A 23,837-nucleotide genomic window follows, 5' to 3' on the forward strand; every position below is an offset into this window, starting at 1 on the left:
TGGTCAAAATTGTAGTATTTTGACATAATCCTAACAAAAACACCAGTGAAATGACTTCCTTGGTGGAGGTAATTGTTCCTTCCATTAAAACAAACTATGAGCATCAAGATGTTCACAATTTGTTGTTCTGCACTTGTGAGACTTGACAAATATTTTCATCAACCAGGTCAAAAAGCATCTACAAACCTGACTTTTCAGTTTGGCAATTCTTTAAGAACAATCCACCCTCCTATGTCTTGAAGTAAATAAATATTTTTACGTATTTCATACAAATGTTTTGTATAGTATTTCATGGCGTTTTAAGCATTTTATTGTTTTACCTGATTTTGATCAGTGTGTACTACTCAATTTGTGTGCATCAACTGCACATACACATCTCATATAATATGTGGAGATGTTTGTCATCCTTTTGTCAGTTTTTGGAATCTGTGTACATTGTGACCACATGTGACCAATTATTCCATGTATAATTTCTAAGCAGGGTTCTCTGCAGATCATTTTCAAACAGTGAAATCACTTCAGACATATTTAATAATTCCAACCATTTATTCTGGACAGATATTTTAAGTTAGTGTGAGGTCTCAAACTTCTGAAAAACCAAAAAAAGAGTGGACATAAAATGTAGGACTGGAGGTTTGAGAACCTCATACGTAAATATTTAAGTTTTAACATTGATTTTTGTTGACTGGAATGGCCCACTGGCTTCTTTAGAGTTCCCACATGGATTCCCCTCCCCAGGATTGAAGCTGGAGGGGGGAGACGGGAGCAAAGTGGAGAGAAAACTCATGACGGGCAGGAGGGAGAGGTGCAGGTGTCTTCAGCTTTACATGGCGAACAGAATGAGGAATGCCACCATCAGACAAAACAGACCCATAGCCTCAGACAGAGCGAAGCCCAGGATAGCATAGGAGAAGAGCTGCTGCTTCAGAGAGGGGTTTCTGTGAAGAAAAAAAAAAAAAAAAAAAAAAAAAAAAAACTCAATCATTCTACGCCATTCAGACGATGAGAATAGTCAAAACACGTCTCAGTTTCACTCATCTTAACAGTGTTACGGTCCAAATAGTATCCAGATAAATTGGTGACTGACTTTCGACTGTGAGGAACAATAGCTATAACTTCTACAATTTGACACTTAGGGCAGTAAAAATATGTATTTAGCATGTTATAATACCACTTGCCACTAATGGCAGCAGTCAACAAACAAGGAAGTTGAATAACAGAAACGAGGAGCACCAGTAGATTCATTAAACCACCTCTGGTTCCTTTATTTTCATATCATGTGCATGTTTTACGCAACATCCATTTTTTGGTATTGACTTATGTATTTCGATTCACCAGTAATGCGTTACTCCTTTCTAGTCAAGGAGCAAAAGTCCACCCAGTCACCAGTTTATTTGGATACTATTTGGACCGTAACACTGTTCGGTAAAGTTTGCAGATATTCACAGATTCAGCATCAATAACTCTAACAAAACGTCAACACAAATTACACCTCTGCCATCGGTGTGAGGTGGACAACATGATACAAGATCATTTTTTAAATCAAAAGCAGCAGAGTAGAATTCTGTCATCCCCTCTGTGTGGTCAGATTAAAACAAAGCTCTCGTTAGTTTTTCTATATTTCTGTTTTGGTTTTAAGTCAGTAAAACAAAATAACCACACTGTTTATTATTTTGATATAGTTTTAAAACAGAATAACCAAAGAACGAAGGGTACACGGATTAACTTCCAAGCCAAAATGCTTTGAGGAGTTTAGTAGTTTAACAAGGTCTAATGTGGTTCACTGACAATTAGTGACTGGGCATTACATGATAGATATATAGATATAGATATAGATAGATAGACATATACACACACGTTAGCACAACTAAATGTTTTTTCCGTTAAACATTAAAAAAACTCAAGCAGAAATAACACTTATAGTTAAACTCTAAAACAGAACTGGGGAAATTTTGAAAAAGATGAAAAGGCTCTACATACATGCACACTAGGGATGTAATGATTAATCGTAAGGCAGTTAAAAATCGATTCATAGGTATCACGGTTCACTTCGATGCTGTGAAAATTGAATCGCAGTACCTTTTTTAACCACCAGAGGGCGCGATCCAGAAGTGGAGGCGGTGGGTGGAATCTACCATTACTTTTTTTCTGGCCGCCTTCTACTCTTAAACATGTTCATAAATGATTCCTTACCCCTTTAGCACTGAAATAATCTGTAATATTACATGAATATCTGTAAAAGTCACATTTTTCTATTAGCTCTGTCTGCTAGCATAGCATCTCTTCACTGCAAGATATCTGCATGCCAACCGACCACTGGGTTACCAGCGCCCTCTGCTGGTTTAAACAAATATCTGACGCACATACAGTGAAGTCCAATTGTTAAGGAACAAAATAAATTTTCATTTGCACTTTTAAAAAGAAAAAGAACTATTATGCAGTTTTGTATTGTTTACTATAGAACCAGAATTTAAATTAATAGGCTTCTTCATTTGTATTATTCCTTTATTTCATTCAAGATTTATTTTCAGTTAAATTGCATTGTTTTGAATAGTTTATCAAGGGATTCTTTTGACAATGAAAAATAAAAAAACAGTACAGTATTTTTCCCAAAAAAAATAAAGGAATATTTTTCAGTAATTTATGTACAGTCGCATTTTGTAAAATAAATCGTGAGATAATCGTATCGTGAACCCAGTATCGTGAATCATTACATCTCTAATGCACATGTTACATTTTCATCCATAGTACAGCTCTAATTTGAGCCATGCCACAGTCTACGGTCAGAAGTTCTTAGTAGTAAATGTTGTTAGCAGTTGGTCATGGATGTAGGATGCAGAGGAGCATTACCTGGCATAGCCAATGATGAGGCTCCCAAAGACTGTTCCAATTCCAGCTCCTGAACCAGCGACGCCCACTGTGGCAGCACCAGCACCAATAAACTTGGCAGCAGTGTCGATGTCCCGAGAGACGGCGCTGGTTTGGAAGGAGCGGGTCAGCGCTGCAGATTGACTGACTGGGAGCAGCGTCTGTGGGAAAAGGAAAAGGACCAACTGTTCACTAGAAGCTCATCCACAACACTTTTTGATGCATGATATTGGCTTTAAACCCATGGGGGGCCATATTAACATATACATAATGTTAAATACTTTAGAGTGTGTTGTTGCATTTAGCATCAACATGAAAAAGGTCTCACAGTAAGAGGTATTTGTTTGCTACGTTAACTAGTTAGATTTCATTATGGGGATTTTACTCAAATGAACTCCATGATACATCGTCATTGAATGAACTGTACATTTCAGTTTTACTTGCGAGAGTGCACTCCTGGCTTTTCTCACTGATGAGACTAACCTGCTGCTCCACTGTGGCTTCAGGTCTGTTGAAGAGGGAGACTGACACCGGCCTGGCAAGGACTCTGGACCCTCCACGCAGCTAAACAGACACATTTTACCTAGTTTAATAAAATGAACATGCAACACACATATTGATAGTACACAAACACAGAAGTACCACAAGATTATGAAATTGGCCATAACTCAACAAACAAGACAATTTTAAAAAGTTTAAGAATGCCACAAACTTCTAAAACACACCTGGACTATATTCATATATACTTAATACAAGGAACATTGCTATTCGTTTCACCAAATGGGAATTATGAACTAATTAATGCAAGACATTGATTATTTTCATGACCAAAAAAAAATTTATAAATAAAGGCTAACTTCATGTCAACAGATAAAAAAAAACCTATATATAAAAGTTAAAATTACTAATAACCAAATAAAGACTACAAAGGAATTTTAAAATGCAAGTTTGAAATAAACTATACAGAGCATAAGTTGTTGAACCACCCCAGTGTTTGTGATGCTACAGCTTCCCTAAACTAACACTTCCAAGACCAAAAAAAAAAAATGTTCTCATATCAGTAAACCTATCATTCAATCAAAAAAGTAAAAAAGGTTACATTTCAAAAGTTTGTTGTGATCTCCACTAAACTCATGACCTTGTCAGAAGTTTCACGCATTGCATTATGGGATGTGGATTGCCTTAGACAGATGCATAAAAGGGTTTTACCTTAATTCTTACTGCGATTTCTTGCGGTTGCCGTTAAAAATTACGATTAAACCAATAGGGTTGCCGGTTTATTTTTCACATTTATAAACATTTCTAGAGCTGTATAATTCTGGTCATAACAAAGAAAGTCAGTACCAAACCTCAAACACCAGGATTGTGGACCAGAAATGTACACAAACTACTGACACAGTCTGACTTCAGCTGGAGTATTACGTATACGTTGTCTTTTGATAAATACCAACAAAACCAAAAATATATATAGATGTCAAGAGAATAGCCATACCACAGCAGGAGAAGTGACAAACTTTGCGCAGGCATACATGGTTGGAACCTGGGAGAGAAAATAGATAAATTAGCAGGGACCAAAAAAAAAAAAAAAAAAAAAACTGAGCAAAATAAACCTAAAAACATAAGATACAAGAACAACGTTAGTGTTTGAATGGATGCAAAATATTATGCGTTCATTATTGATAAATAATTTATTTTTAACAGTCTTAATTATACACTCAATTAATGTTTATTCTTTCATCTTAGTTAAACGTTTTATTCTTTTGTGATTTTTTTTCTTCGGTGATGGTAACGAAAGCAGTTTCCCCCTGGAATTAATAAAGGAGTTCTGATTCTGAATTGTCAACAATATTAGTATATTCTATAAAAATTAAATAATATATGTAATATAATCCTAGTCATTAACAAAAAATTCCTTGTTCGACCAATATAAATATTACAGCAGAAACACTGAGTGTTTATAAAGGTTCAATGTAGTGTCGGCTGCCTATGCTAAGCTATGCTAAGCTAAGCTCACACCGGGTTCAACTAGACGTCCTGGAAAAGGAGACGCGAGACGAAGCTAAGCTAAGCGGCTAAGCTAACAAGCCCATGAAAATGAAGGTCAAAAAGGAAACACTGGGGGACACAACAGGCCTGAGAGGAAATGCCCCACTAGCACCACGACGAGCGGCAGCAGGCGGTGTTGGACAGAGATCCATGGAGCTACACGACGCATGCACTTTGTAAAACATCAGGCTCAGGACACACGGCCCGCACAGTCAGACATTTTGGTTTCGGTGTCAAAGCTACTATGTGTGACCCGGCGTACACAGCAGACAGTGACAGCCCACGCATCAGTAGACCACTGATTTCCCTTCACGTTTCTCAAACAACATGGGCCATAATGCAGAATAAAAATCATGCCTTTTGCCTTTAGATGCCGTATTACACTACTAACAAGTCCCTGAATGGCCGCCTACCCGGTTAGCATTTGCACCTAGCTTCCTCTTAACTTGATGACAATTCTCGCAACACAGTTTCACCGACACTTAAATGCAGTGACTCAAATAGCTTTGAATGTAAAGTCATATTAATGTAAGTCCTAATAAGTACAAATGTCATTGCTTACTTGGAGCTTTCGGAGGGTCCTCGTCGGATTCTCTAGCAAGAGCTGCTGTCAATGAATGTGGGACTCGCTGTGCCGTCACCTTGTCATTTATAAGCACGATGTCGGCGTCCTAAAGCCTGGTTGGCTAAAACAGAGCCCGCCTCCGTTTGTAATTGGTCGTTTGCTTCGCCCCTGCCTTTCTGACCAATCGGTTATGGCTGTATCGATCCCTGCTTTTTATGATTGGCCAGATTTTTAAAGAGGCGGGACAAAACGGACATTAACTGTCTTTATTGGACAGTTTCACAGGTCAAACGCGATAATGCCAAATGACCTTTCAAAAGTACATTCAGTATTGACAAAGATTTGGCGTTGAAACAAGTAATTGTATATTTTTGTTGTGAAGAAGAAACAACTGAACATAATAACAATAATTCACAACATGACTTCCTTATCAAAAATATTCTTATACTTGGACATTTCCAAGTATAATAACATGACAATTTCATTTTATACACAGAGCAAAATACTCAAAAACCATTAAACAAACCTGATTTTAATGTCTTTCACAACTAATTTTTTTTTACAATGTTTCAAATGCCTTATAATGCTGAAAACTATTAATAGCAAAAAAACCTGTTAAATATGATTGAAGAACTTACATTGTCAGAAAAACCATCGCCCCCTTTAAATCTGTATTCTACTGTACCATTGAATTATCCCCTTTAAAAGCCCTTACGTATGTGTTATTTATTATATTTTTCTTTATTCGTGTGTTGTTTTTTTGTCTCTTTATTGTGGTTTTGACTTTAATATGTTGTCCTATTTATTGTTCTATTAATAAATAAATACAAATTAAATATAGACATTATAATATGAAGACCATGATTCAGGGCTGCTGCCGATTGGAGCGACATGCCTACGCGGCGGCCATTTTGCTACAGGGCCACATATGATAATCAATACCTCAGAAAGGTTCTTTTTTATTTCTTCTTCTTCTTCTTCTTCTTCTTCTTCTTCTTCTTATACTGGGCCACTCGCTCTTGCAGCTCAATACAGGCCAGTGGTTCACAAACATTTCACAGTCATGTGAAGCCATGTACCCCGTACTCCTGCACACTTAAAAAAACCCACAATCATTTAATGTCATATACAATGTAGCCCTACAGTAAAATGAGTCCCTGAGCTTGACCTATCCTGTTGAGAAATAATATGAAGGAAAAAAAATCAATAAATCAATGAAACATTAGTACTCAATTTCTTTCTTTCTTATATACTCTGCAGTGGAGTGACTTTGTTTCATCGTCCGTTTCCTTATCCAATTCCTCGTCCAATTCCTCGTCCGATTTCTCGTCTGTTTCCTCGTCCGATTACTCATTTGTTTCTTTGTCCAACTCCTCTTCCGATATCTCGTCTGTCTCCTCATCCGTTTCCTCGTCCGTTTCCTTGGACGAGGAATCGAACGATTTCTCGTCCGTTTCCTCGGCCGATTCCTCGTCCAGCTCCTCATCAGTTTCCTCATCCGTTTCCTTGGATGAGGAATCAAATGCTTTCTCGTCCGTTTCCTCGGCCGATTCCTCGTCCAACTCCTCATCCGTTTTCTCGTCCAATTTTTTGTCTGTTTTCTCATCCTTTTCCTTGTCAGATTTCTCGTCCGTTTCCTCCGTTTCCTTGTATTTTTCCTTGTCCGATTTCTCATCCTTTTTCTTGTCCGATTTCTCGTCCAATTTCTCATCTGTTTTTTCCTCCTTCTCCACGTCCGTTTCCTCATCCTTTTCGTCATCCAATTTCTCGTCCGTTTTCTCCTCCTTTTTCTTGTCCAAATCCTTGTCCAATTTCTTGTTTGTTTTCTCATCCTTCTTCTCATCCGTTTCCTCAACCAATTTCTTGTCCGTCTTCTCATCCTTTTCCTCATCTGTTTCTTCCGCTTCTTTGTCCTCGTCCGTTTTCTCGTCCATTTCCTCATCCTTTTCCTCATTCGAGTTCTTGTCCTTTTCCTCTTTGGATTTCTCGTCTGTTTCCTTATCCTTTTTCTCGTCCTATACCTCGTCTGATTCCTCGTCCGATTCATCGTCCGATTCTTCGTCCGATTCCTTGTCTGATTCCTCGTCCATTTCCTCATCCTTTTCCTCGTCTGATTTCTCATCCGTTTCCTCGTCTGATTTCTCATCCATTTCCTTGTCTGATTCCACGTCTGATTTCTCATCCGTTTTCTCATCCTTTTCCTCATCTGATTTTTTGTCCATTTTCTCGTCTGTTTCCTCATCCATTTCCTTAAGTGAATGCTGCACCATAGAAGGCTGTGCCTTCATGAGCGATGGTATTTTCGCAGTTAGTCTCTCCAACTTGTGCAGCAATTTGAACTAAAGTTCTAATTCAGGAGTCAAACGTTTTTTTTTTTTTGTTTTTTTTTTATTAATTGTGGATTGTAACTGCAAAGCCATGAAAAACAGTAAAAGTAGATTTTATTAAAAACAATTCAAATAAAATTGACAACATTTAACAATGATAAAAATCTATAAATAAACTATTAGACACTTGTTTCTTAATTACACACTGCAAGTCTTGGATATTGTAAAATTTCACAAAATTCAATAAATATGGTAATATAAACTAAAAAATAAATTTTTTACCCTTTTCAAACTAATGTATTATATTAAGCTCACAACCCCAAATTTGTTTTGTATATGATCATATTGTAGACTCAGTGCATCGTCCTACCTTAATATTGCAAACATACTTGTGAGGAGGAAATATGTAATTACAATATTAAAATTATAGATACTTAAACAGTGCACAGGGTTTGGTCAAATATGCGTTAATTTAATTAAACAGATAATGTAGATGGGAAAAAACACGACAATTCTCTTCAATGTAAACACTATAATATTGTGCAAAAAGTATGGAACTGTTGTTATGGCTCGGCTTGTAGTGGTACTCGCATACTACTGAATTTTGTCCAAACAGAAACATTTTAAGTGTTTATCCCGTACCAATATTATGGAGCCAACATCTGGCTCACTCTGACTTAGTGTTGTTATTTGGCTTCGAGATGCAAAGGAAAGGTTTCTGTTGAGTTTTACTCTTGTTGTTATAGCAACCATTGGCTTGATATTCCGCTATTGTTCAGAAACGGGACTCAGCGCTTGACCTAGTCGCTCAAATCCCGCAAGTCACGCCGCTTGAGGGGGGATAAAATGAGGTTGCGTCATTTACATTGATTTCAATGTAATCTAATCGCTTCAGTCACTAAAGTCGCGTTCGCTTCCGAAGACTTAGCCAAGCTCGGCTAACAAAACAACAAAACAAAGCTGATAAATCAAGTTAAACTTGTCGCCAAAATACATGTGGGAACTTCTGCCTCCCACATGATCACTTGACGAGGTCTTGGCCTAGATTCAGGTGAACAAGTTCCTTGTTTCTAACCAGTGACACAGGGAAGCTCCAACACCTGCCTCTTTAACCTCTGATTATGGATTGATAAAAAAGTGTAGGATGGCCAAAGGTGACATTAATATGGAAGCGCCCATTGGCATCAATGAACTGCACTTAGTGTGAAATAGCGTTAAAAGAGTATAAAAAAAAAGAAAATCCAGGAGAGATACAAGGAGCATCGGCTTATAAACAGTGTGTGTATCTAATCTGAGGGTCACATGCACATCAGCATTAGAATAACGACCAATCCGAACATCAACACAAGAAATATGGGTTTAAAAAATAAAATAAAAATCATTTTGTCAGGTTTTTTTTTGTGGCTTTGTGTTTTTGCAGTCAGATTTGTGTATTTTTTGGTTGTTTTGTGTGTTTGTAGAGTCTTTCTGTGCATTTACTTTGGGGGCCCGCAAAAAATTTGACCAAAAGCCGCAAGTGGCCCCAGGCCAAGTCTGGTCTAAGGTATACTGAATAAAAAATACACAAATCTGGCAAGTTTTATTTTCAAAGATGAACAGGGAGAACACTTCAGCCTTGATACAGATGTGATGCTCACCTCCAGAACCCATATTCATTATAGTAAACGTTTATTGTTAAGTTTCAACTCAAACTCTTTGTATGTGTAGTTGTCACTTTATCTGGTAAAATAGGAATAAAGTTACGAGTAGTGATGATTGCATGGGTTTTCTCCACATACTCTGGTTTTTCTCAACGTTCAGAAACGTGTGTTTTAGGTGAATTGTTGGTGAAAAGACTGGGAGTTTGTCCTGTGATGCACTGGCTCCACCTAGTGGCCTTAGGGAGCTGGAAATCGCAAGTAAGCAGTTAAGAGCATGAATGAGATGAATGAATGAATGTTCATATGTTATTTATATGAGTCGTGGAAAATCTCCTGAAACTGTGTTTTTACCATGGCAGAGCAAATTAGGTGACCAAAAAAATATTTAATTCAAGATTTTGTCTTGTTACAAATATTTGTACATTTTATTACTTTACAGAAATTCAATGTGGGCGCGTAAAACTCAATCAAGTCTGGTTTTAAGATTTAGGATTCTCCACTCAAACTAACTGAGCATTACAGTGTTAAAGTTCTCCTCTGGTGCTTTTACAAAAATGCTTTTATATGTGAGTGATATATAATTTAAAACTGCATTATTTGTTTAGTGTTTGTTACAAACAAAAATGCTGCTACTTTGGCACTTTACCAAGCAGTTCTAACTCAACAGTTTACAGATATTCTCTAATCTAACATCAGGTAGAATAGGTTCATGTGTCCTTGTGTCTGAATGCAAATGTATTGTTTTTTTTTTTTTTTTTTATCATATCAGACATTAAAAAGATGATACTTCTATGTTTAAAGCACAGATCTGCAGAGGTGAGCAACTTTTATCACAGCAAGGGACACAAAAATATGACACATTATCAACATCCATGTCAGCATTTAGAATGATGACTAATCTAAGCGTTAACAAAGGAGCGAACAAAGGGATTTTTTTTTTTTTTGTTATTGTTTTGCAGATTTCATCTGTTCTTTTTTTCTCTCATTTTGTGTGTTTTTGTTATTATGATGCCTGTTTATCCTATTGTTTTATGTATTTTGTTGTCTTTTGTTTGTTTTGGGATTCATTTTTTTGGGGTCCCTTTCTTGTGATTTTGTGTATGTTTTGTCAGATCTGTGCATTTTTTTTTAGCTTAAAATGGTGTTGTTTGTTGTGACTTTGTATTTTAGGAGTCACTTTTGTGTATTTGTGATGTTGTTTTGTATATTGTGCTGTTGTTTTCCTGTATTTTTTTTTTACATTGAAGGACCCCTGAGTTCCTGATTGGGTTTACATCATCTCCTCTCTTTGCCCTTGACTCATACGATGATTGCTGCTCATGCATATTTCGGGCTGACTCAGTCCTTGTGCGTCCAGACTGGGCTTGATCAGTTGTTCTGGATCTGGTTGTAGGCAAAGTGGACAAAGACACGATGCGGGATGGTGCACAATGCCAGCTGGAGGATGACGGGCCATTGTTAGAGGCAGCCCAATGGTTCTGCTGTGAGGCTGGGAGAGGTGGAGGACATCAAGTGGCCGTAATGACAAACTGTAGGGATTGTGAGGGGACATCGTCATTGTGGAGAAAGCCAGTGGAGTGTAGTGATGAAATGAGGAGAGGTGGGCTGGGATGAGGGGGTACGGGAGAGTGGGAGAGGAGGCTGTGTGATTCGTCATGAGGATCCCCAGGGGATCACAGAACGAGTGAGGCCAAGGTAAGGTGTGTCTCTGTCGTTTATCTTTCATCCTCCTGTTCTGGAACCAAACCTGAAATCCAGAAAAAGACAGACAAAGGTTTGGATAATAATTAATGTATCCAATCTGCTGGACGAAGGTCACAGACAATGGAAGTTTAAGCATCTAACTTCTCAATATTACAAGCAAAGTACAGGTTTGGTAATGTATGTGAATGAGTGTGGAGATGATACAAAACAAATGGAAACAATGCTTGATTTACCAGCTACATGCTGCAGACACACATATGAAACCACGCCATCATTTTGAAAGATGTCATTTCAAGGTAAAACACAAAACAAAGATATACGAATGGAAAAAGAAGTCAGAAAGACTTCTGTTCTATACATTTTCTCACCATCGACAGATTTAATGCGGTATTTTAAAAGGAAATTAAACTGAATATCATTGTAAATGTTTATTATTTATCATTTTAAATCGATAAATTACGATAAGGCTTTATTAAGGGTTGAATGTGTACCATATATTTTAATGAAATGATCACAGTCTACCATACCCAGAGTAAGAATGTAAATATGAAGTAAAATAAAGCATGCTTATTTTTCACAACTTTGTCTTTTTTCTTCACTAAAATGATTGTATCATATCATTATCACGAGCTATTGCAGAGCTGTCAAACTCATTTTAGTTCAAGGGTCAAATTTGAAGCAGTTTGATCTGAAGTGCAGGCCACAGATTCTAGGTGTGAAAATGAGCAATTTCCAACTTATTGTTCCGTGGTTTGCACTTCCACCTATAAATGATATATAAAATATTAGAAGACACTGCTCACCTTGTTCACAGTGAAACGCAAACCTTATATTTGAATGTATTCCTTGTAAAACACAACTCTTCATTCTCTTAAACTGTGCTGACATCTTGCCTCCGTGCATTTGGAAAAGCAAACCTTTGGGGTCGTCAAATGTTTGTCAGCTTTTTACATTTTTCCACCTCACAGAATCTCCCGGAAGGCCGAGCTTCTAAAACGTCTGGTGGCAGAATTTACGAGGCATCGCTGCACATTCCTGCTCCTTCGTAAAAGAGCTGGCAGTGGCCATGATCTCCCTGTGTGTGTGTGTGTGTGTGTGTGTGTGTATCAGTGTGTCCAGAGCACTTTGGTGATTGCGTAAGGAAGCTGGTGATGTCACAGGTCACAGGGGCATGTGTGATAAACACGGGCTGGAAGGAGACTTCTGAGAGTATAACAGTAATGGAAATCCTTTTCAGTCTGTTTGCTGCTGTTGGAACCACAGTGAGTTACATTAGACCTTAGACCAGAGGTGGGCAACTTCTATCACAGCAGGGGCCACAAAAATGTGTTTGTTTGATCGAAGGGTCACATTATCAACATTCATGTCAGCATTTAGAATAATGACCGATCTGAGCATTAACACAGGAAAGAACAATATTCTGCATTTCTATTGTTCATTTGTGTATTTTTGCTCTAAAATGACTGTATTTTTTTGAAGTCATTGTGTATTTGTGCTGTTATTTTGCATGTTTTTTGAGTAATTTTTGTGTATTTCTGTTGTCGTTTTGCTTGTTTGTTAGTATTGCAAAGTCATGTTTTGTGTTTTTCTTGTCTTTTTTCTTGTCATTTTTTGTCATTTTGTGTATTTTTGTTGTTGTTTTGTGTTGTTTGGCATAATTTTGTGTATTACTGTAGTCGTTTTGTTAATTTTTGCAGTAGTTTTGTGCATTTTTGGAGCATTTTCTGATATTTTCTTGTCTTTTACTGTATTTTTGTGCAATGTTGTAAATCTTTGTATTTTTTAACGTATTCTTGCTTTTGTTTTGTGTATTTTCTGTCATTTTGTACATTTACTTTGGGGGCTGCATAAAATTAGAGGGCCGCATTTGGCCCCCGGGCCGCCAGTTGCCCATGTCTGCCTTTGACAATTCCTGCTTTAAAGGATTTTCTTTAAAAAAACGTATCTTTAAGGTCATATAAAGGAAAGACGAACATGTCACTTTCGTGTTAACTGCGTCGTAGACCCCTCAACTTGTTGCTAACCCATCATTATCATCACAAACCACAGCTGAACTGCAGAAGAAAGAACACTAAGACACGTGACATAGCTACACATTTTGTGATGCGCAGCACAAAAAAAAAAAAAGTCTCACACTTTGTGCCACAAATAAATATCGTAGGAAATAGTGTTGCTATATCAAGTTTCGGATTTTTTATTTTGATCCTTGTTTTTAAAAATCAGTTAGTTTGTATTAGTTTTTAGAGCAGATTTGCGAGTTTTAGTTTAGTTTTTATTAGTTACAGTGCTAGTTTTATTTGTGTGTTGTTGTTTTTTTTTGGAAATTGGAGTATTTGTCAGGTGGGATTCTTAAAATCGTCAAAGCATTGAGAAAAGAAAGTATACAATTTTTAAAAAATGTATTCAAAAGACCGATAAACAGCTACACACAAATAAAATACAACAATACACAAAGTAGCAGCCCTAATACAAAATGTGTGCAATACTCATGAGGTTAGTGTATTCAATATTCATATTCAAAGAAATTTCACTTTTATCGTAGCCATTACACGAGCTGAAGCAGAATGTCAACATGTGACTTGACGAACCATGAGGTTCTGTGCAGCTGCCATAAACCAGCAGAGCCGATAAAATAGATCAACCCAATGAACTTATGAATTAAATGTATTTCACCAAATACAATGATTTTAAAGGAGCATAAGGTAGGATTTGAGAAAAAAATAAATGATCATTTTATGTTTTTTTTTTATCCTAATGGGTGATGAAGTGCTCTAAAGCAAAAAGAATGAGTCCACACATATATCTCCCAATTGCCTTGAAAAGATTGTGTGATACATTTTTGTAACGCTGCTCCGGGTCCGATCCCGCACGCAGTTCTGCAGTTCTGCAGATGTGAAGTCAAATGACCCTGGTGCGCATTCTCGACGGCTTGGAGAGGCGTCCCAATACCCCGGAAATAAAACAGAATGACAAGAAGACAGCTTGGAGACTGAAAGAAGACAAGCACAGTGGACTAAACTACTGTTTAGTTCCACAGATGAACGCAGAGGCATGTGCACAGGTCTTGCCGTAAACAGTCACATGAACGGCGAGTAAACAAATAACCGTGTCACAGTTAGATTGTGGATCGGGCCGCATTTTGTTGTCCGATTCTGACCTGACAGTGAAAAACTGTTTTCTCAAAGAAATGACATATGTACGTTTGTTTTAGTGGTAAGGCAGTGGCTATCTGTACGATTGCCGTATCAATATACAGCACGGACATTCTATCGGGATGCAGCGCCCCTCAATGGCCAGTTTAAGTCACGTGGCTAAGACTAAACCTTAACCTTAACCTTAACCTTAACCTAAACCTAAACCTAACCCTACGATGCTACTTGTATTGCATCAGCAAATTTAACCTACCATATTTTTTGGACTACAAGGCGCACTATCAATGAATGGGTCTGACTGGGTCTATTTTCATACATAAGGCGCACCGGACTATAAGGTGCACTGGTTTGTTATTATTATTATTATTATTATTATTATTACTATTAATAAGACACATTAAGCGAAATAAAATAGTCAGATAAGTCAAACTTTATTCAACTCATTAACAATAACTCTCAACATTGTTCAGGTTTAACACATAAAATACAGAACAATACACTTACTTTTTCAGTTCAGTATGTTGAAGCACAGTAGTTAATTTCATACATAAGGCGCACCTGATTATAAGGCGCATTATAAGGCAATTTTTGAGAAAATTAGAGGATTTTGAGTGCACCTTATAGTCCAAAAAATACGGCACATTGTCGTTCTGTTCAGACTTGATTTGAATTTAAATTATCGATATTTAAATCGTTTATCGTAATATATGAGTTTTGGTCCATATCGCCCATCCCTAGTGGATGTACAAGACAATGTTAACATTTAACGCACACGCACGCACGCACGCACGCACACACACACACACACACACACACACACACACACACACACACACACACACACACACACACACACACACACTACTACTACCTTGATGGTGGTCTCCGGTAGGTTGAGGGCCTTGGCCAGCTCACAGCGGCGGGGTCTGGACACGTAGCTCTCCCGGCAGTATTCCAGCTCCAGGCGGCGCAGCTGCTCGCGCGTAAAAGCCGTCCTGTGCCGCCGGCCGTGCTCGTGCAGGACGCTGGGAGCGCGCACGGTCGCTCCCGGCAGATGTTTGTCCTCAGCTACTGACAGAGAAGGACGGACATGGGGTCACTGCATGGAGCTCAGGCCTAGTAGTACCATCACTACACAGAGCAGTGTGTGGTGGACTGGACTAACATTCTCAGCCCTGTCCATAAGAAGCTGTTATTAAGTCACTGATGTTCAACATGTGGCGCTTTGTCTTCATTTGAATTATTATTCCCCCAGAAAACCGTAAAAGGGGAAACTTTACCTTTTCCTTTGGCCATTTTGCAACTTCCGTTGTCCCATTTTTGCCCCCTTTGACACTTTTCCCAGACTTTAGCTATACCTTTTGCCAAAAAAAAAAATCAAAAAAAAAATCGCTTTTTTCATAATTTTTGTCCATTTTTGCAAGTTCTTTTTTATTCTTTTATCCATTTTTGTTATTTTTTCCAATAAATACCACCATTTTGGCTCTTTTTGTTCCACATTTTTTCCCATTTTCACTATTGTTTGCCATATATTTTGCAAATTTAAACGACCCTTTATCATTACATAAATACACACCACTGGTTCCTCTTTATTTGCCCATTTTTTTGGCTACTCTTGACCGCTTTTTTGCCATTTTTTTTTTTTTTTTTTGCCACATTTGGACCATTTTTGGCCAAAAAAAAAAAAAAATCAAAATCAAAAAATAAAACAAAAACAGGTACCGGACCTACCCGGCCCACTTCGGGTCGATGCCCTGTCTGTCAGATGGCCAGTCTGTCCCTGGCTCAGAGCTGACCTCACACTATCACAGATGACAACACTAAAATAAATGATCAAAATGAGAAGCGTGTGTTTTATTGTACTTACACATTTGGATCGTTGGTCAAACGAGGACAAAAACAGAGACACGCGTCGGGAGTTGTGTGTGCAGCCTCTGCCTCACCTCCATGTGATTACACGCACACGCACACAGGTCTGGGACTGCATGGGACTGTGCGCGTCTGGCCGAGGTGTTAGAGGAGTTTAGGGGAAGCCTTTGGTCTCCGTCTCGGCCTTTGTACTTTTGTTATGGAGAATTAAAGGCAGAGACAGCGGGCACAGCCATTGTTGTCCTGTCTGATGTTTGCGCGTTTGGAGGGGAATCATTACACAAAACTGATGATTTATTCTAATAATCTATTCTTTACATGCTATATTCCTTAATAATACGGAAAGAAAACAATAATTTGCAATAAATAAAACATTAAATTTAATGCATTGGGTTTTTTTTCCCCAGGAGGAAACAGAAAAAGTTGAATGTCAAAATAATTGTTACTGACAGACTGACACATTTTTAAACAAATAGACTCTCAATCTGTATTGATTATCCTTTTTTTTGTGATCATGGGATGTTAAATCAAATGTTGGCGAATTTTAACTTTGAGCTACATTTTATTTGAACATAAATCATGTTTTAGGTCCAGCATAGTCAGAACACTGCACAGTAATTCATAGATAAATAAAATGCGTAAACATCTGATATTCTATACATAATACCAGTTAATAATCAATATTCAGAGGCACACAACAATAGACTAAACCCCACCAATTAACATAATATCAACAGATTCATGAATAATCCTTATTAACACTTTATTGGTAAAGTTTTGATCCTTTAAAAACCTACACATTGTGAAAAGCTCTTATAAAAGCTACATATTAGGAGTTATAACTGGTTTTCAAACGTTTTAAGATAAGATAAGATAACCTTTATTAGTCCCACAAGGGGAAATTTGCACATTTTCAGCAGCAGATAAATAAAATGAAATAAAACAGCAAACTGAAGAAAACAGAAGGGTAAGCATGTGTTCAGAGACAGGGGATGGAGCTCCTTTAACCAGTGTTTTGTGGTGAGCTAATAACTGCTGAGGCACTCATTCCTCTGGAGTCTGATGTACACATTTAGAAAACCCAAAATAAAAGCTTACATTTCAATTTGGACTTTTATCAAAACATTTAGCTGTTTTAAATTAAGCTTGTAGTTAATATATAATAAATTACTGAAAACAAAGTCATTTTTCTATTTTGATTTTGTTTTGGTGGATCTCACTTGTTTTTAATAAAATTGTAAACAGTGTATGGTCTTAAGTTTGATATGGACACTTGAATTTAAAATAAAAGCTAGATGTGAGCCATTTATTTTAATGGATTGTTATTTATTTATTTATTTATTTTAATGAGTAATATATTTGGTGTAATAAGGACTTTAACAAAGCCCAAACCTTTGAAGTCTGGATTGTTCATACTTTACATTTTTCAGTGTTTTTCTTTTTGAAAACAAACAGTTATTACACATTTCACCATAATTAATGTAACTGTTTCTCTATCATGATTCACAAGATGCGATTACTCATTTATTCATTCATTCATACATTTTCAACTGATTGTCCAGGTCAGGACGGGAGGGCAGCATCCTGAGCAGCAAGGCCCAGGCATCTCTCTCCCCGGCCACTTTCTACAACAAAGGGATTTAATGTTGTCATTCTCCCATTTATGTATTTTTATTGTCATTTTGTATATTTTTGTGATGAATTTGTCTATTTTTGTGGTCATTTTGTATATATTTATGGTCCTTTTGTGGAATTTTCTCTCATTTAATTTGTTTGTGGAGTAATTTTGTGTATTTTCTTCTTATTTAATGTGGTTTGTGTAATTTTCTTGTTGTTTTGGAGTAATTTTTTGTGTCTTTTTGTGTCTTGTTTTATGTGTTTTTGGAGTTATTTGGTGTATTTCTGTTGACATTTTGTATATCTTCCATTTTATGTGTTTTCCAGGTAATTTTATGTAATTTTGTTATCCTTTGGTGTGTTTTTTCTTCAGTTTGTGGGTTTTTTGGAGTCATTTTGTGCATTTATGTTGGGGCCCAACAAAATTGGACTGGGGGCTGCCCTTTGTCCATGTCTGGTTTAAATGTGAATGTTCATCTTTTTAAATAATTGCTTTTTTATTTGATTCACCCTTTATTGTTTGACACTAAATTTAGAAATAAAATATCCTAAATATTAAACTACTTCATATTGCACTGCAGAGCGTCAAATATTTAAACATACACTCAATGAACTGTGACAATAAGTGTGTAAAGAATACATTGATAAACTGCTCTTAAAATTACAAATAGCAGAGGACTGTTCCATATTCTGCAGAAACACCAGTACCATAGTCTAAGTCAGAGGAAATGCTGCCTCCTGTTGGCCAATAAAGGAATATACAGTAACAGAAATCTCAGTTCATTATCTCACTGACAAAATTAGAACTAGAAATTTATTTATTTATTTAAGTACTAAAATGTCTATTTTTGTTCTTTCTATTTATTAACACTGAACTAACAAACCTGTCTATACATGTGAAAACACTGCGCAGGAGTCTGGAGGTAGATTTATATATTGAATATTTATTGTTCAATTAAAAAAAAAAAAGTAGCTTCAACAAAAAAAATTACAATAGAACAAAAAAAAAAATTCTAATTAAATAAACGTATTAAGTAAAAACTATTTTTAATCAAATAAAAACTCAATCAAAGAAATAAAGTGTTAAAATGCAAATTTTTGTGTGTCAAATATTTATATTTGAACATTTTTTTTTTCAATTAACTGAAAAAGTCGTTTTGTGAATAATAAATAAAGACACAAATCATATTAAAATGAATTGAAATCCATATTTAAATAAATTAAACTCACAGTTGTTAGAGCTGCTTAAAAACATAGCAACAATTGAAAACCTGCTTCAATCAGCAATCTGATCTATTTGTTTGTTTAATTCAGTCATTTTTATGTTTGCAGTGACGGACTGAAATGATGAAACAGAGTCTGTGCAGTGTGGAGCACATAAAGGCTGGAACGCATTAAAAAAAAAAAAAAAGAGAATAATTGTATCAATGGTATAGCCTAATGATGTATTATTAACTGATCGATCCCAGCAGCAGCCAATCAGGTGGAAGAACTGGAGATGTGTCTTTTATGTCCATCAGTAAATAGAGACCAGTAATAGTATTTCCAATTTAGCCCTGTTTACAATAAAGAACAACTGATAAGCCTTAATTCAGACATGGGCAACTGATGTTTTTTTATTATTATATATACATTTTGTCCATGTGGATTGTGTTGTTTCTTTTACTCTATTGCTTTGTTAAAGTTTAACGTTGTGGCTTATCATCTGTTATTTCTTTGTCTCAATATTGGGCAACTGGTGACCGGGGACCACATGTGGCCATCAGTTTTGTGCAGCCCTCAAAGTAAACGCACAAAATTAATCCAAAACACAAATTACGCATTCTTAAAAATAACAGAAAAATACGCAAAATGTTTCCAAAAACACAATATAACAACAAACAATATACAAAGTAACTCATAACACAAAACAGCAAAAATACGCAGACTCAACACAATAAATACAAATACACTTTTTGTGTTAATGCTCTGGTTGGTCATTATTCTAATGCTGATATGAATGTTGATCATATGACCCACAGAGCAGATACACATACAATCACATGTTTTTGAACACAACTGGCCTGTACTACAAAGCTGGATGTCTCTCCGTTTGCGTCCTGTAAGATGATACCCATATAAAATACAAATATTGTCCGCCTGATGATGCTGAGCTGTATGAACGCAGCATCAGAGGCACAAACTGTGAATAGAAACACATCTGTGTGTTAATAAAGTGAAACTAATCAATGTCTGTTCATTTTTTGTTGAATTAATTATGAAGCAGAAAGAACATAAGTCTGAATGAACAAACAACGGATCTTATACATAAACCAAATGGTTACTCTGAGAGTTAAGGGTATATTTAAGGAATGTTGTCAAAATGAAGCAAAAGCCACAAGCTCTCTTATACTATATTGCAATTTCCAGTAAATATTTAAGGAATATCTGCCATGTTTTCCATTTCTCAAAGGCAGTGGCTATCCGTACGTTGTTGTATCAATATACCGACTTTCTATCAATACGCAGCGCCCCTATTGTTGCGATATTGGGTTATAACCTAACCCTAACGTTAAAACGCTACTTACGTGTACTTTGATAACCGTACCAATAGCACCGGGGGTTGTCTGTACGGCAACCGTACAAATAAACACTTTCTTCCTCAAACAAAATGACAAGGTGGTCACATGATGTATGCCCCATTGAAAAGACTATAGATAATGCGTAGTTCTCTACGCTTTCACGTAATGTCTACGCATTGCGCAGTGGACAAGCGTAGCCATTCTATGCTTTGGAGTGAGACTGGGCTGCACACACACACACACACACACACACACACACACACACACACACACACACACACACACACACACACACACACACACACACACACACACACACACACACACACACACACACACACACACACACACACACAGCTGTCCTCTTGTAAATGCACAACAAGGTCAAGTTCAAGGACAAAAGGCAGAAGTACAAACTTTGGTTTGGTTCATTCAGGTGTATAATTGAAATTTTCAGATTTAAAAAACCAAAATGGGAGAAGGTTTAAAAAAAAAAGTAACGGATTATCATTAGAGGACAGATTTTTTACCTTTCGTCATAAATATGTCTAACGAACACAACTGTAGGAACACTTTTTCCCTCATATTTCTATTCACTATGAAGTAAAAAAAACGGACTCGACTTCGTACCTTTATTAAGAAAGTTGCAAGTTAATGATGCTGAGGACGACTAAAGAAAAAAAAAACTTCCTCAGAGACCAGTCTGTGTCTATGGTAATAAAATGCAATTCTAGGAAATCATTCAGATTTTTTTATTCTAAAATTGAAAATCAAGCAAAACTTAAATGAATTGAATGGCTACAGGTGCTTAGAAAAATGTAACAATTCCAAAAGACTAAATGAAAATAACTAAAATACTTACAGGATTAGGATACATTTTATTATCTGGCTCTTTAGGAAATATAGAGAACACAAATAGAACCCAAAAATAATGTTTGCATCATTTTATTGCTTTGGAATAATATTCTGTGCACAAAACAAATGAACTGTTATTGCAGGGGGCCAGAGAGGCCTTTAGCAATAGAATAATACAAAAAAAGAACAAACACCTTTTTCTTAAAATTACCTTTAGTTGTTAATCATCTGGAAATTAAATACTACACATCTCTCTTCAGTTAAGGCTGAACTAATTCCAATCTAAACGATCTGATAATAGGAATATTTCATATTTATTTGGATTTTATGTTTTTTTAATGAATAAATCCATCCACATCAGCAGTGATTTGTCAACACCCACACACACACACACACACACACACACACACACACACACACACACACACACACACACACACACACACACACACACACACACACACACACACACACACACACACACACACACACACACCCCGCGGTGTCCAAAATGCAATGCTTTGGATGAACAAACAGAGAATAACAAACCTTCATCGTTCACAGAAACCATGAGGGATGCAGTTTGCTCTTCTTTTAAATATAGATATTAGATACAGATAATACAGATATTAGAGGAAAAATCTGTCAAACTAAACGTCATTATTCTCATCGTTTGTCCTATCAGAGGAAAACATTTTCGTCAATATGAACGAATTTGGCTTCTTTCTGACACTGAGCTATATGTTCATATGTTCATTTCTTCTTTTTCTCATTTTTAAAATAAACCACATTACTTATAATGACTTGATTTTACTCTAATTTCACTCATAAAAACTGCATCCCTTAAAACAATCATGATAATAAACAATCAAAGATTAGATGCTTGACGTACAGCAGAATAGATTCCCTCTGTCCACATGGTGGAATTATTATTATTATTATTATTATTATTATTATTATTATTATTATTATTATTATTATTATTATTTAGCCTACATTAACACACGGGGTTTTATTGATTATTAAAAAGTTTTTAATTTGCTGGTGAACGAATACTTTCACTAACTAAACTTAAGAAAACAACCCTTTTATTTATTTTAATTTAATTAATATTACTATTGTTTATTTATTGTTTAAGGGATTGATTTCTATGTGTATTAAACTAATTTGTGTATCAATATGAAAGGGAATGGATAAAAATGGGGTGGGTGGGGAATGGATGTGTGCATAATATAACTGTTTGTAACCTAAATTAAACTGTAATCACTAACCATGAATAAAAAGATCACACAAAAAAAGAAAAATGTTTTTCTCAGTGTAATAAAGGTTTATTTATCATTTCCATTCCACAAAATGCAAAACGTCCTTCACCAAGACAATTTTCTTGTATTGTACAAAGTTTGTTAATAACACTTTTTCTGATTTGATTCACATTAATCTTCAGCATCTTGAAAAGTAAAATAATGAATATTTCCCTAAGTTCTGTATAAGTTACTCCTGTACATGTTACTGACTGTATGGAGCTCATCGTCCATCTCTGAGACACTATGGCGTCTTCTCTGTCACTTTTGCACGCGCGCACGTGCGCAGACACGCACACACACACACACACGAGGAGTTCCAAGGTGTGCGGCGGCCTTGAACTTAAGCTCGTTACATCTGTGTGTCTCTCTGTTTCCAGACGACCCCCACCCTCCACCCCTCCCCTCCCTGCCGCGTAAAACTTGACCTTGACCCGCACGGGGCCGCTCTGGGCCCCCTCCCTCCCAACGCAGACCACACCGCTGGATGAAGGCGCACAGGATCCTCGTTCCTTCTTTGCCTGCAGTGATTCCAAAGACAAATGGACAAGCAATGGACCTTCTTCATGTTCATGTTGTGGTGTTTGGAGGAGGAGACAATTATGCATTCTCAATTTTTCTGGCAAAAGCTCACACATAGTTTCCAACCTTTCCAGGGCCCCAAACCTGAGTTAAAACATGATTTTAGAAGAGTCATGTAAGTGTTCCATAAGGAACGATGTGAGTTAAGCTCCCTAAATGACACACAAGGGTTTTCAATCATTTATCCTATCTTCAGTTAATTTGTGCAACATTTTCCAAAAAAAAAAAAAAAAAAACACTTGTCGCCTTTCTATTGGATTTAATTTGACTTATCATTGCCAGAGTTTCAACATAAAAACTCTAAACCTCAATAAACCAATATATAACGGATTATGTATTATGAATCCCGTTATCCTTGATGAGATTAGCCCGGTATAATAACTGTTTTATCAGGATTTATTCCATGCTACAGCCTAATCCCGACCAGGATAAAAACTCAGGCTTTCAGCTGATATCATATATAATTTTCTATCAGTTATGGTAATAAAGACACATTGTTGTGTAAGATAGTGTTAGAGCTCAAAGCAATGTTGATGTCATATGTTTGTGCACATTTAAAATAAATCACATTAGTGTATATGGGATATGTGTGAATAATAAAAAGCTTTACTAACAATAATGATAATAAATATTCAGAGATTTTTTTTTATGATAACAGGACAGTGGAATATTTCCCCATACTATGGATATTAGTTTGATAATGATCATGAAATAGCCGTATTTTTAATTTGTTTTAATTATTACTTGTGT

At 36.4% G+C, this 23,837-nt stretch overlaps 3 protein-coding genes across 3 annotated transcripts; all 3 read right to left on the reverse strand.

The window, feature by feature from the left end:
* Positions 1 to 527: 527 nt before the first annotated feature.
* Positions 528 to 5,588, reverse strand: atp5mc1 (ATP synthase membrane subunit c locus 1). Its single transcript, XM_028456033.1, has 5 exons — positions 5,477 to 5,588; positions 4,361 to 4,408; positions 3,352 to 3,432; positions 2,851 to 3,029; positions 528 to 938 (listed from the first exon to the last, which is right to left on the reverse strand). The coding sequence occupies exons 2-5, from the start codon at positions 4,397 to 4,399 to the stop codon at positions 824 to 826; spliced, it is 414 nt and encodes a 137-aa protein (XP_028311834.1). The 5' UTR covers positions 4,400 to 4,408; positions 5,477 to 5,588; the 3' UTR covers positions 528 to 823.
* A 1,237-nt stretch (positions 5,589 to 6,825) lies between these two features.
* On the reverse strand, positions 6,826 to 7,725 carry LOC114468951 (clumping factor B-like). Its single transcript, XM_028456136.1, is given in 1 exon segment — positions 6,826 to 7,725. A coding segment is annotated over 1 exon segment (900 nt).
* A 2,991-nt stretch (positions 7,726 to 10,716) lies between these two features.
* eve1 (even-skipped-like1) lies at positions 10,717 to 21,775 on the reverse strand. The gene is made up of 3 exons (XM_028456137.1): positions 21,754 to 21,775; positions 15,174 to 15,373; positions 10,717 to 11,193 (listed from the first exon to the last, which is right to left on the reverse strand). The coding sequence occupies exons 1-3, from the start codon at positions 21,773 to 21,775 to the stop codon at positions 10,717 to 10,719; spliced, it is 699 nt and encodes a 232-aa protein (XP_028311938.1).
* Between the last annotated feature and the right edge of the window lie 2,062 nt (positions 21,776 to 23,837).

This window comes from Gouania willdenowi, chromosome 8, assembly GCF_900634775.1.
Source record: "Gouania willdenowi chromosome 8, fGouWil2.1, whole genome shotgun sequence".
NCBI lineage: Eukaryota > Metazoa > Chordata > Actinopteri > Blenniiformes > Gobiesocidae > Gouania > Gouania willdenowi.